The sequence below is a fragment of the Garra rufa genome, chromosome 2, assembly GCF_049309525.1.
Source record: "Garra rufa chromosome 2, GarRuf1.0, whole genome shotgun sequence".
Lineage (NCBI taxonomy): Eukaryota > Metazoa > Chordata > Actinopteri > Cypriniformes > Cyprinidae > Garra > Garra rufa.
Window position 1 is genome coordinate 15,853,799 of NC_133362.1, and position 13,557 is coordinate 15,867,355.

Here is a 13,557-nt window from a genome sequence, read left to right on the forward strand (position 1 = left end):
GTTACATGAACTGAACTGGGCATAGGTTATAGAAAGTTGAAGTGGAATGACAAAAAGTAGAACTTGATAAATTACACTTCAGAGAAACTCAGCAGATAATGACATTCTGGGAAATTCAGTGTTTTTCCTTTTTTTGCCTTTTGTAAACTTTTAGATAACACCAACAAAATGTATCTTGCTATATGAAATTTTGTTTGTTAAAATGACAATTTCATTTTAACTCTACCTCCTTTAAAATCTGATTTCAGTTCTACTTCATTTTTGCATCCTTAAAGGGAACCCTGGGTATTTAGACTTGTATGGCTTAATATAACATAAACGATGCCTCTTACTGAAAAATGTGGTAGAAAAACCATGAAAGATTTAGGTTATGTAAAAAATCCATATTGTTTTATACATATTTTGGACTATAGGGGTGCCATTATTTCAATGATGTAAAATAGTTGCCCTCTGTGAGCAACTGGCGCTGCCTGTTGCTATTTGTACTGCAACACAACTCAGAATAAGCACCTCAGAAAATAAAATACTGATACAATGTCACATTATGTGTCTTTCGTTTGTAATTTTCAGTCCAGAGGCAACAAGAGAAGTGATGTAAATCTTTACTGCTTTCCTAGTGATAAGAAGAGGAGAAAAAAATTGGGAAGATGCCTGTAGATTAATTAAACATCCTAAAGACCCATGTCTTTGTTCTTTCTACTTTAGCCCTGAAGCCTTTGAGGCTTTTAGTAGACCACTGCCACTGAAAGAACTTACAGATGGCAGAGACAAGAAATGCTAAATGCCATCTTAACCGCTTGTCATGACGCTGCATACACAGAAGGAGTTTCTCAGCGTAGATTGATATCTGGGGCGTTTAGACTCCTTGTGGGGAAAAATCAATGGTATGGCATTTGGTTTAAGACTACACTTATATCCATTGCCACCCATAAGCTATTTCAGTAGCTGTGGTCATAGTATCAGTATTTTATTTTCCAAATTTTGTATTGCACCAGTCGCTCACTGAGTGCAACCGTTTTACATCATAGTAATCAAAGTAATGGTGCCTCCCATAGTCCAAAATATGTATAAAACATCTACATTTTTAGTAAGAGACATCATTTACATTATATAAAGCCGTACAAGTCTTAATACCCAGGGTTCAATTGAGTATTTGAGTTGAATTGAAGTTTGTAAAACATTTGTCATTTTTAAATTAAGTGGAGCACAACCCTGCTACCTTGCGGTTCCGGTCCTGTTAATGTACTAGACTTATTAGCAGTCAGAATTGCCGAAATGCACAAATATCTAAGTTGTTACTTTCATAACAATGACCTGATTTGCATAGAGTGGAATTATGTTATATGTCACCCACACAAGTCCCAGATTACAGGCTGTCATGCTGTAACCTAACGCTGCACTAAAACCCCACACAGTGCCACCAAAGACACCTTAACATCGTTAAAACAACACAACATAGTTAACCGAGCACAACGGTCCCAGATTTGGGGCAGATCCTGTCCTCACAATCACTCTCTGTCCTCACTCACGGCACAGTACTGCACAGTTTGTCCTAACGTTTGTGCACTTTTCTCTTTTGTCCTGTTGTTCACTTCTGCATGGACCCTCTTCCACCCCTCCACATGTCTGCATGACATTCCCTCACCCCTCCCATGTGTGTACTGCATGTCCACGCTGCTGACCTCTGACCCCGCCCACGGCTCTGACACCTAGGACCACTCGGGCACGCTGGGCGCTGAGGAGTTCAAAGCCTGCCTTATCAGTCTGGGCTTCGATATCGGAAACGACGCACAGGTACACACACACCAACACCAGTCAGGGAGTTCAACCATTAACCACACTCTTTTTGTTTTCTTTTTTCCTTTCTCCATTTTCTCTCAAACCTTCCTCTAAAATGACTTCCTTCACCTATACTCCATCCTACTTCCATCCTCTTTCATCTTCATCTTTATCTCTACTACTACCTGGTTCTGTTTGTGCCTGGTGGGTTCCTGTAGAAGAGAACAGGCATGATGGATGCAGAAGACTTCAGAGCCTGCCTCATCTCCATGGGTTATAATATGGTAAAGCAGAGAGTTCAAATCTCCATGGGTTGTGATCAGGTTAAACTGAGAGTTGTAGTCCCCATGGATAATAAACTGGTAAATCATATAATCTGAATGTGTTGCAATATGGATAAATTGACAGTTCTGTCAGTAATCTGTCTGGATTAACCTGGAAAATCAGATTTATGATAAGCATGGGGTATGATATGGTAAAGCAGTTTTAATCTCCATGTTTTGTTTGGTAAATCAGATTTATCATCTGGTTTTATTCAGATTTTCTGAACTCTAGGTTAGTTGCATCTATGTGGGTTTTTATTTATTAACTGTTACTGTTAAAATAAAAAACTCCATAGATTATAGACAAGTTATAATCCCCTACTGAATATGACTCATTATAAACAGAAGATATAACAGAGATTTGTATCTGTTACATGGTATATTTATGGATTTACAGTGGTGGCTAAAATTATTAGGACACTAGTATTTTCACCAGCTATAAAATGGTTTTAAGTCAGTTATTTCTCTCTTTTGCTGTAGTGTGTCGGTAGAAAATATAAATTTACATTTCCAAACATTTATTTTGCCATTAATTGTAATAATCCAGTGAGATTTTTCTTTTCTTAAGGAGATCTGATCTCATCATCATCCAGTCTGTTTGGAATGACATGAAGAAACAGAACAAACCAAGACAGACTAATGGCGCTTTTCCACTACACAGTACCAGCTCGCCTCGGCTCGACTCGGCTCGGCTCTGTTTGGTTTTCCACTGTGTAAAAGTTGTACCTGTACCGGCTTCCAGGTACTTATTTTCGTACCACCTCCGGCGAGGTTCCAAGCGAGCTGAGGCTATACTAAAATGTGACGTGAAAACACAGCAGACTGCTGATTGGTCAGAGAGAATCGTCATTATTCACTGCGTCATCATTGCACGCGCCAGCAATAGTATCCAGAATAACCCCGCCATTTTTAAAAAGTTTGGCCAGAGATTGCTTGACATATCCAATCCATTACATATTATGGCAACTCGGAAGAATACGCCGTGGTCATAGCATCGCTATGACAACCAGGTACAATTGTGGAGGTACAGGTACAACTTTTACACAGTGGAAAACCAAACAGAGCCGAGTCGAGTCGAGTCGAGCCGAGGCGAGCTGGTACTGTGTAGTGGAAAAGCGCCATAAATCTAACCTAAGACAAAAGCTGCTTTAAACTCAAAGGATGGTAACATCAAATGTTGATTTAACTTAGTTAATAGAAGTTAATTGATAAAGAAAATCTATTTATGACATTATTTTTGACAGCATCCTCATTTTAAAGCATTTTTACACAGTACTGTAGCTTTGCGGGCTGGTTTCTTGAAGCATCTTGGAGATGTTGCCACAGTTCTTCTGGATTTAGTCTGTCTCAGTTTGTTCTGTTTTTCATTTCATGATGATGAAATCAGATGTGGAGCACTGGCTGTTGTCAGATTCTTTGTGCAAACAAAAATCTCACTGGATTATTACAATTAACGGCAAAATGAATGTTTGGAAATGTAAACTGATTCTTCTTATTGACACACTACAGCAAAAGATAGAAATAACTGACTTATTTTTTTAGCTGGTGAAAATACTTGTGTTTTAATAATTAATAAGAATAGTTTTGGCCATGTAAGATGGTGCGACCATTTTTACTCGAAAGTGAAAGGCTTCTGGTTTCAGTTATTTCAGTTATTTTAGGTACACAAAGACAGTCTGTTTTGCTGCTTACTAGTATAGGTTATCATATTATTTTAATTTATTTGTCTAGACATAAACATACCGGTTTGCCAACAAATAATTTTACAGTTTACTGCACTTCATTGTTTAGTTATAATTAGTTATTAGTCTCACACAATTAATAGTTTAGAAATAGCTTAATATTTTATCTAATATTTTTAGCTTTTCAATTTCATTTCAGCTTTAAGTTTTTGTAATTTTATGTTTTTTTTTTATGTCTTTTTTATAAATATATAGCTTTATTTTATTTTTTTAATAAGGCAACATTTCTGATTTTCTTTTTTTAAGTTTAAGTTTTCACGTAATATTTATATTTTACTTATTTAATATTACTTATTTATTTTGTATTCATTTAACTTGAAAAAGTTTCTTAAATGATTAGTTCACTTCCAAAATAAAAATGTCTGATTTTCTTTTTTTTTAAGTTTAAGTTTTCATGTAATATTTATATTTTACTAACTCAATATTACTTATGTACTTATTTTTTAAATTCTTTTTACTTGAGAAAGTTTCTTAAAGGATTAGTTCACTTCCAAAATAAATTTACTGATAATTTACTCACCCTTATGTCATCCAAGATGTTCATGTCCTTCTTTCTTCACTCATTCATTCAAAAAAAAAAATAGGTTTTTAAGGAAAACAATCCAGGATTTTCCTCCATATAGTGGACTTCAATGGCGGCCATCAGGTTGAAGGTCAAAAATGCAGCTTCAAATAGCTCTACAAGATCCCAGCCAAAGAAAAAGGATCTTATCTGGCGAAATGATTGGCCGTTTTCTAAAAAAAAAAAAAAAAAATCAAATACTTTTTACTGAAGAAAGAAAGACATTACCATCTTGTATTATCAGGAAATTATTAGGGGTTTTTTCTGGAAGTGAACTAATCCTTCAAGTGTTCCTGAAAAAAGTAGTATGAACTGGAAAAGTCCATGGATTAACTGAGTTAAACTAAGTCATTATAAGCAGAAAGTTAACATGGGATTAATCTGAAAGAAAAAAAAAATGTTGATTTCCATAGATTAAAATCAGGTTTATTAGACTTTTATCTCTAAATTAGTAAAGCAGGGTTATTTAAAAAAGAGTAACTTAAGTATTTCTGGTAAAAAGAAAAAAAAAGTATAATCAGCTATGCTAACCCAGTAAGGAACAATGTTTCATATTGTTTATATTGTGATTTTTAATAACTGTTTCTCTGTTGTGTAGGGAGAGGCGGAGTTTGCCCGCATCATGAGCATTGTGGATCCTAACAGACTGGGACTGGTCACATTCCAGGCCTTCATTGACTTTATGTCTCGCGAGACGGCCGACACAGACACGGCTGATCAGGTCATGGCATCCTTTAAAGTCCTTGCTGGAGACAAGGTACATATACAGCGTCCAAAAAACATTTCCCAATGATAAAGTGTCTAAATGAATAACCAAACAAATAACTCTCTCGTCATGCAGAACTATATCCTGGCGGATGAGCTAAGGCGTGAGCTCCCCCCTGACCAGGCCGAGTACTGCATCGCCCGCATGACGCCTTACGCCGGCCCCGACGCCGTCCCGGGAGCTCTTGACTACATGTCCTTCTCCACCGCCCTCTATGGGGAGAGTGACCTCTGAACCTTGACCCCCACATCTGGGATCAACCTGCCTTCTGATACAAACACACAAATACACGTATTCACACACACATAGCTCGCACACTTTGAGAGTAAAAAAAGTGGCTCTTCAGTGCTGATCTAGCACCAACAAGCAGAGCAAGCAGAACTGGTTCCAGATCAGCCCATCAGAGCAGCTTCCATCAGCAACACCCAATGACGTTCGGTCATTTTTGTATCCCAGACCCTTCCTGTGTGTCATATACAACTTCCTGTTCTTTCTCCAGCTGTGTTCATGAAGCCTGTCTTGCCGGGTTTGTCACAACGATGCTGCCTTCACATGCTTGTCAGAAGATCCTACTTCGTAATTACGAGTCACATTGAGGGAGAGAATAGGAAACAGGACAGGAAATCCTGAAACTATTTCTCTCCATGTAAATGTACAATATGCAACTAACGGTTACAGATATACTGTACATAAAGCACGTGGTAGGCAGCATCGTTTTATCATTGTGACCTCTGACCCATGTCATACTGCATGATCATGTGTTACGATTGATCCGCTTTTTTACATACAGTAAATGCTTGTTGACAAGACTGTTTTTCGAACGTTTTCTTGTGACGGTGAGTCAGACTTCATGAACAGATCTTCCCCTTTCTGCTTCCAAGCGCAACATTGAAAAACTCCCTCCCGGGAGGAACGTTTTCTGTATTTTTACTTCTTATTTTGTTTGTTTGTTTTTCCTCTTCATAAAGGAATAAAGTTAACATATTTTATTATACAGAACAAAAAAAAGGTATTTTTCTTCACCTTATTAAAAAAAACTTTAAAAATTATGAAAATTTAAATAAAGAAACAATCACAGCTGTGTGTTTGTGTTTTTAATCGCTTGTATGAAGGAGAAATGTGTTCTATTTACTTAAGATAATGATTTATTTTAAAGGAAAAAAAAGGAACATTATTTTCATTTTTTCAACTCATTGAAGATGTATTCATTTTACTCAGTATTTAAATAAAATTTGCATTATATTTCCTAATTAAACAGGAAAGTGTGAAACATGATCTAATTAACTTTTTAGCTGTTGATAAAGTACATTGATTAGACATATTGTGCCATATTGGCTTTGTGTGTTCTTTGACCTGTGACGTGTTGCCAAGTGTTTTTCCTGTGGAATTTGGCTACTTAAACACTATTGCCCCGAAAAAATCTATCCCCTGAAATATGAATTTTACCAGGGACAACATGTATTTTTAACAGGGGACGCCCCCTCATAATACAATTTGGCTAGTTTGAGTAGCAATTGGGCGGGTTTTTTGTGAACACCTGGCAACCCTCCCTGTGACATGCTGAAAAACACCATATAAATAATTAAGTACCTATCCACCTTATTTTTCTTGTAAGAGAATGTAAGTTCTATGGGTCTGGTTTCCGGTCTCATCTGCGTTCAGCTGTACAAAACAGCTTGTTTTGCTGCTTGATATGGCAAATCGGTGTCTCACCAAATTATTTTAATGTATTATCTTAATTATGAACACACTGGTTTGTAGTGCAAACTGTTTTACCGTTTACTGCACGTTGTTATTCTTATTGTTACTTACCGGCCAATGAACCGGAAGTCTCGCCCATAGGCTTATTTCCGCGTTAAAGGTGGATAGGACTATGAAATATTATTTATTTATTTCAAATGCTTCGCTTCTGACAGAAGTGCATTATGTCGAAGTTTGGAGAGTACATCAACATATAGATAGATGGTCTTAAAGCTATCAAATATGGGCTAAAAGCCACAAAACCCAAGTTTTGTTTTTAGAGTTTTATGTTTTCTGGTCCTTGCTAGATTTATTTAGAAATATGATTTCCATAACAAAGATCTAATATGTGACCCTGGACCAAAAAACAAGTATCACGGGTATATTCGTACATTGTATGGGTCAAAATTATCGATTTTTCTTTCATGCCGTAAATATATCAAAACTTATTTTTTTGATGAGTAATATGCATGAACTTAATTTAGACAACTTTAAAGGCGATTTTTTTGCACCCTCAGAATCCAGAAATTGTATCTCGACCAAATATTATCATATCCTAACAAACCATAACTTACATAAATGGAAAGCTTATTTTTTCAGCTACATCTCAATTTCAAAGAATTGTGACCCTTATGACTGGTTTTGTGGTCCAGGGTCATATATAAATATAAAGTTCTAATATAGTTCTAATATAAGGTTAAGAGATCTATTGTGTCTCTTTTTAATTTAACCAAACTAACTCAGAAAATGTGTTTTAGCTTTAATTCAGGCACCGTAATTTAATTTCTATTCCTCATTTTAAAAGTGGAACCCATAGCTCTTTTCTTAGTTCTACACGGACGCAATCTGAGGCTGTACGACGCCGGTGCGGGGATTTTGTGGGTTTACATGGTGGCGCCCAGTGGAGCCATGTTGATTTGTGCCCTAATGACTTTATTCTGATTAATATGAAATTGTAGGATGAACTAAACATGTGGAATCAAGTTCGTAAACTGCAAAAGAACAAGACACTGAAATATGGGATCCCGATGCTGGTGAGTGCTTTAAGATTTGTTTGTATGCAGTTTGAGCTGTCATTTATTATCGTAAAGTGTTTACGGTTGGGATTCAAAAAGTCTTAGTAATAATTAGACCTTAATCATTGTTTAAATAATAGTAATTATTAATATTTATTGTAATTTGCGGTAATAATAAATCTAGCTGTTGTTTAATTGAACGTCACCTGTTTTTGAGTGTAATGCAATTTGTGTCCAATATTAGTAATATTTAATGAAGGTTTTTGTTCCTTTTCAGTTAAAGGTTTTATCATTGTACTACTGTAAGGCCTACAAAAACACAACAACGCAGTAATGTGAAAACGTTATTTAAAACAAGTCATATATGTCCTAAAACAATAGAAGAAACGAGACAAGTGACAATATATTCTCAGATAATTCAGTTTTGTTAAACGCTGTTGTCAACTTTCTGTCTTTGTAAAGTCAGTAATTTAGCCTGTACACAATAAAATTTCTGCTCATATTTAATGTTTATATAATGTTTGTCTGAAGCTGCTGGTTGTGGGAGGGTCGTTTGGACTAAGAGAATTCACTCAGATTAGATATGATGCACAGAAGATAAAAAGGAAGGTAAGTCAAACTTCACAGAGTAAAATATAATGTCATATGTGACCCTGTACCACAAAACCATTCATGTTTGAGATCTATACTGCATCTGCTGGCAAATAAGCTTTTAATTTATGTATGGTTTGTTAGGATAGGAAATATATGGCTGAGATACAACTATTTGAAAATCTGCAAGCTGAGGGTGCAAAAAAAAATCGAAATATTAAGAAAATCGCCTTTAAAGTTGTCCAAATGAAGTTGTTATCAATGCATATTACTAATCAAAAAATAGGTTTTGATATATTTGTGGTAGAAAATGTACAAAATATTTTCATGAAACATGATCCTTACTTAATATCCTAATGATTTTGGCATAAAAGAAAAATCGATCATTTTGACCATACAATGTATTGTTGGCTGTTGCGACAAATATACCCGTGCTGTTTATGACTGGTTTTGTGGTCCTGGGTCACACATAATCTCTTAAATTACAGGCCAAGTGACACTGACAGAACTTCAGCCAAAACTGATTTGTGCTGTTCAATAAAGCATTTATTTGTTTTCATGTTTGCTTTAGATGGACCCTGCACTGGAAGCCCGGGTGAACACTAAAAAACAGTCGGAAATCCTTCAGGATGAGTATGAGGTAATGAGTGATGAATAAATGGAGAATCTGTGCGTGTGTACTAATGCTTTATAGTGCTATAATGTTTTATAGAGCCATCTGCTGTTTTGCTGTGGATTGGGAGTTATGTTTACTTGCTAGTGAGGTTGTGGTAGCCTAATGGTTAAGCATCTGGCTTGTTAAGTGCAATCAGTGCACGTTTGGACCTGGGGTGACTCAGGAACTGTAAGTTAATCGCAATTGTGTCATGCTGTTTGTCAAGCTGGACACGTAACACTAGGTTTCTCCAGAGAGACTGATTGACCTGGCGATTAACGTGCTGTAAATTATTTTGGACGGAAAGTGTCTAGTTAGCTGTTTAGTCCCAACTAAGTGCACTGGGTGGCACTTGGTTCATTTAGCATTTCCATTTCAGGCTGTGGGTGGTTGAGACTGTCCACAGCATTGTGGACTCCTTGACTCTCCTTGACTTTAAAAACTTTATTTTTAGACTTACAACCATTATAAGAAGTTACAATGTCATTAAATCTGACCTTCTGCTACCGGTAGTAGAAGAGCGCCCTCAAGTGGAACCAGGGAATTTTAGTTAAATTAAGTCATTATAAACCACTTCACATCTGTTTATTTAGATGATAAATATTAACTCGGTCATGTGTCATCTGAATTATTTTATTTTAGATCTTACTTTGACCCCACCATGAATCATAAAACAAACAAGCGCTTCGCTCTAGCTGACTCATCTTCATTAAATAAGTACACTACTGATCATGAAGATTTAATTCAGCAAGGTTGATCAAAAGTGACAGCATAGACTTTTATAATGTTACAAAATATTTATATTTTTAAATAAATGCTGTACTATTTATCAAAAAACCCTGAAAAGGCTATCATGGTTTTCACACAAACATTAAGCAGCATGACTGTTTACAACATTTATATAAAAAAAAAATAGGATGTTTCTTGAGCACTAAATTAGCATTTTAGAATGATTTCAGAAGGATAATGTGACACTAAAGACTTAAGCAATGGCTGCTGAAAATATAATGTAATTATATTTTATAATGTGATATAATGTAATCTCTTTTTTTCTACAGAAATTGAAGGATTTGAACTTAAATGAGTGGAAGAACATCCGTGGCCCACGTCCCTGGGAGGATTCGAAGGAGTACCAGGAGCAGCAGCGAGCTCGGCTCAATAAAGGCACATAGAACTTTAAAACATTAAACCCCCCCTGCTGGCCCAAAATATGTAAGACACTCCTAAAACCAGTACAGTGTACCATGGTTGTCACTGTATAATCAGTCAGCACTATCATATGTTATATCTAGACCAGGAGCTACCACTTTGGATTCTACTAGCATATGGAATGCCACTTTGTTGTCTTTTTTTGGAAATATACGTCCTATGCACTTGTGTGGCTGAGTATGTGCATAGCATTATCTCTCTGTCCAGTGTCTTTGATACTCCCACTTTTTTATGGCATCAGTAAGGTTGCCATTACCATGTCAGTTCGCATTCACAGTAATGCATAACTCAAGCCTCAGTACTGCGTTTGAGTAAATAAAACCCCTTGTAAGCAATGGAGTCTGTGCAAATGGTGGGTGAATGGTACAGTCTAAAGGCAGTAGGCATGAATGACCTTCTGTACACCTATGCTGGATCAGCCTACTGCTCACTGTACACCTGTAGGATATGATGATCAGCAGTTTGGATGTTATTCTCCTCTCTGCAACAAGCTCCACAAAGTCCAGGTCCTGCTTTCTTGATGAGCTTATTCAGGCTGTTGGTTACTAGCAGTGTCTCTTGTGATTCTTGAGTGAGTGAGTGAAAAGCTAATGATTAAATTTAATGTAAATTATCAATAAACGTGGCTGTACATTTAATCTAAATATAGTTTAGTGTGATTATGAAATCAAAGACAGAAATTAAATTAAGCATATAGTCTGTTGTGCAGCATGTTTAGAGTCAAGAGCAGGACCTCAGTTCACACTAAATGCTGCTTCTCACAAACTCTACAGGTCCTTTTCAAAAAATTAGCATATTGTGCTAAAGTTCATTATTTTCTGTAATGTACTGATAAACATTAGATATTTTCATATTTTTAGATTCATTACACACAACTGAAGTAGTTCAAGCATTTTATTGTTTTAATATTGATGATTTTGGCATACAGCTCATGAAAACCCAAAATTCCTATCTCAAAAAATTAGCATATTTCATCCGACCAATAAAAGAAAAGTGTTTTTAATACAAAAAAAAGTCAACCTTCAAATAATTATGTTCAGTTATGCACTCAATACTTGGTCGGGAATCCTTTTGCAGAAATGACTGCTTCAATGCGGCGTGGCATGGAGGCAATCAGCCTGTGGCACTGCTGAGGTGTTATGGAGGCCCAGGATGCTTCGATAGCGGCCTTAAGCTCATCCAGAGTGTTGGGTCTTGCGTCTCTCAACTTTCTCTTCACAATATCCCACAGATTCTCTATGGGGTTCAGGTCAGGAGACTTGGCAGGCCAATTGAGCACAGTAATACCATGGTCAGTAAACCATTTACCAGTGGTTTTGGCACTGTGAGCAGGTGCCAGGTCGTGCTGAAAAATGAAATCTTCATCTCCATAAAGCTTTTCAGCAGATGGAAGCATGAAGTGCTCCAAAATCTCCTGATAGCTAGCTGCATTGACCCTGCCCTTGATAAAACACAGTGGACCAACACCAGCAGCTGAATGGCACCCCAGACCATCACTGACTGTGGGTACTTGACACTGGACTTCAGGCATTTTGGCATTTCCCTCTCCCCAGTCTTCCTCCAGACTCTGGCACCTTGATTTCCGAATGACATGCAAAATTTGCTTTCATCCGAAAAAAATACTTTGGACCACTGAGCAACAGTCCAGTGCTGCTTCTCTGTAGCCCAGGTCAGGCGCTTCTGCCGCTGTTTCTGATTCAAAAGTGGCTTGACCTGGGGATGTTTCTACTCCAGACTCAGTCCACTGCTTCCGCAGGTCCCCCAAGGTCTGGAATCGGTCCTTCTCCACAATCTTCCTCAGGGTCCGGTCACCTCTTCTCGTTGTGCAGCGTTTTCTGCCACACTTTTTCCTTCCCACAGACTTCCCACTGAGGTGCCTTGATACAGCACTCTGGGAACAGCCTATTTGTTCAGAAATTTCTTTCTGTGTCTTACCCTCTTGCTTGAGGGTGTCAATGATGGCCTTCTTGACAGCAGTCAGGTCGGCAGTCTTACCCATGATTGCGGTTTTGAGTAATGGACCAGGCTGGGAGTTTTTAAAAGCCTCAGGAATCTTTTGCAGGTGTTTAGAGTTAATTAGTTGATTCAGATGATTAGGTTAATAGCTCGTTTAGAGAACCTTTTCATGATATGCTAATTTTTTGAGATAGGAATTTTGGGTTTTCATGAGCTGTATGCCAAAATCATCAATATTAAAACAATAAAAGGCTTGAACTACTTCAGTTGTGTGTAATGAATCTAAAATATATGAAAGTCTAATGTTTATCAGTACATTACATAAAATAATGAACTTTATCACAATATGCTAATTTTTTGAAAAGGACCTGTATCTCTGTATGTGTAGTGAGCTTAATGTGCATCTTGGGAACTCTGTGTGTTAGGTTCACTTTACACATTTGCACAAGTGCCAACATTTCTGTGTATAGAACTTTACTATACTATACTTTACTATTTACTATAGAAATTTCACCTGCCAAAATAAAATCTGATTTTAACGTTTGTCAGTGGAGAATTTAAGACACAAATATTAGTAGTGTAACTTGTAAATAATTATTAGGCATTTATTGATCAAATATTCATTTTATTATTTTACAGGACAATTGTCATTTAAAACTGTATGGTCCATTCTACAGAACTGGTGCAAACTGCTCTCCATTTAAGTAAGCATTTAAGTATTGAAATCTTAGATGTTTACTAAGATCCTTCTATTATCTATTAACACCCTCAATAATATGTAAAATATTAGTAAGATTAATATATAAAACATCATCATTTAGTTGGTACTTGCAATTGGGCGGTGGCTGTCCTGAACCTTAACCTTAATTTCAGCTTATGAAAATTACATTGACTTTTTTTTTCTATTGTTGTTTTTAAAAGTATCTTTTTGATTCATTAAAGTGAAGTTCAATTTTTTTTTTATTATATTATATTATTTTATATAAATTATGAAACTACTAGAAACCACTAAAAAAATTGTCAGTATGGCCTGGTTTCACAGACAGGGCTTAGACTAAACCATGATTAGGCCATAGTTCAATTAGGATGTTTAAGTAATTTTTATAGATGTGCCTTAGAAAAAAACATTACTGGTGTACATCTAAAGACAAAACAATGGCACTGATATAATTTAAGATCAGTCAGTGCAAGTTTCTTTCAGTTGAAACAGCTCATATT

The 13,557-nt window shown here is 36.4% G+C and overlaps 2 protein-coding genes across 6 annotated transcripts in view; both read left to right on the top strand.

Annotated features, from left to right (window-relative positions):
- The window catches only part of actn1 (actinin, alpha 1), a 41,936-nt gene extending 35,687 nt beyond the window's left edge, over window positions 1-6,249 (top strand). For 2 of the 5 annotated variants that reach the window (XM_073833757.1, XM_073833758.1), the window contains exons 19-21: window positions 1,714-1,794; window positions 5,005-5,163; window positions 5,248-6,249. In XM_073833757.1, the coding sequence (XP_073689858.1) occupies window positions 1,714-1,794; window positions 5,005-5,163; window positions 5,248-5,406 (399 nt within the window). In that variant the 3' untranslated portion in view covers window positions 5,407-6,249. Of the gene's footprint in view, window positions 1-1,713; window positions 1,795-1,997; window positions 2,064-5,004; window positions 5,164-5,247 lie in introns of all 5 variants that reach the window. The other 3 variants (XM_073833759.1, XM_073833760.1, XM_073833761.1) reach the window with 2 other exon arrangements.
- Window positions 6,250-7,770: 1,521 nt separating this feature from the next.
- Window positions 7,771-10,577, top strand: cox16 (cytochrome c oxidase assembly factor COX16). Its single transcript, XM_073833771.1, has 4 exons — window positions 7,771-7,946; window positions 8,460-8,537; window positions 9,091-9,159; window positions 10,233-10,577. Exons 1-4 carry the CDS (start codon window positions 7,884-7,886, stop codon window positions 10,344-10,346), a joined length of 324 nt encoding a protein of 107 aa, XP_073689872.1. The 5' UTR covers window positions 7,771-7,883; the 3' UTR covers window positions 10,347-10,577.
- Window positions 10,578-13,557: the final 2,980 nt, after the last annotated feature.

What these genes read in the sequence shown, in the direction of transcription:
- cox16 (XM_073833771.1), top strand. Translation starts at nt 7,884, where the DNA reads ATGTGGAATCAAGTTCGTAAACTGCAAAAGAACAAGACACTGAAATAT. An exon ending in CACAGAAGATAAAAAGGAAG is followed by an intron (nt 8,538 to 9,090) that starts GTAAGTCAAACT and finishes TGTTTGCTTTAG; the next exon opens with ATGGACCCTGCACTGGAAGC. An exon ending in TCCTTCAGGATGAGTATGAG is followed by an intron (nt 9,160 to 10,232) that starts GTAATGAGTGAT and finishes TTTTTTCTACAG; the next exon opens with AAATTGAAGGATTTGAACTT.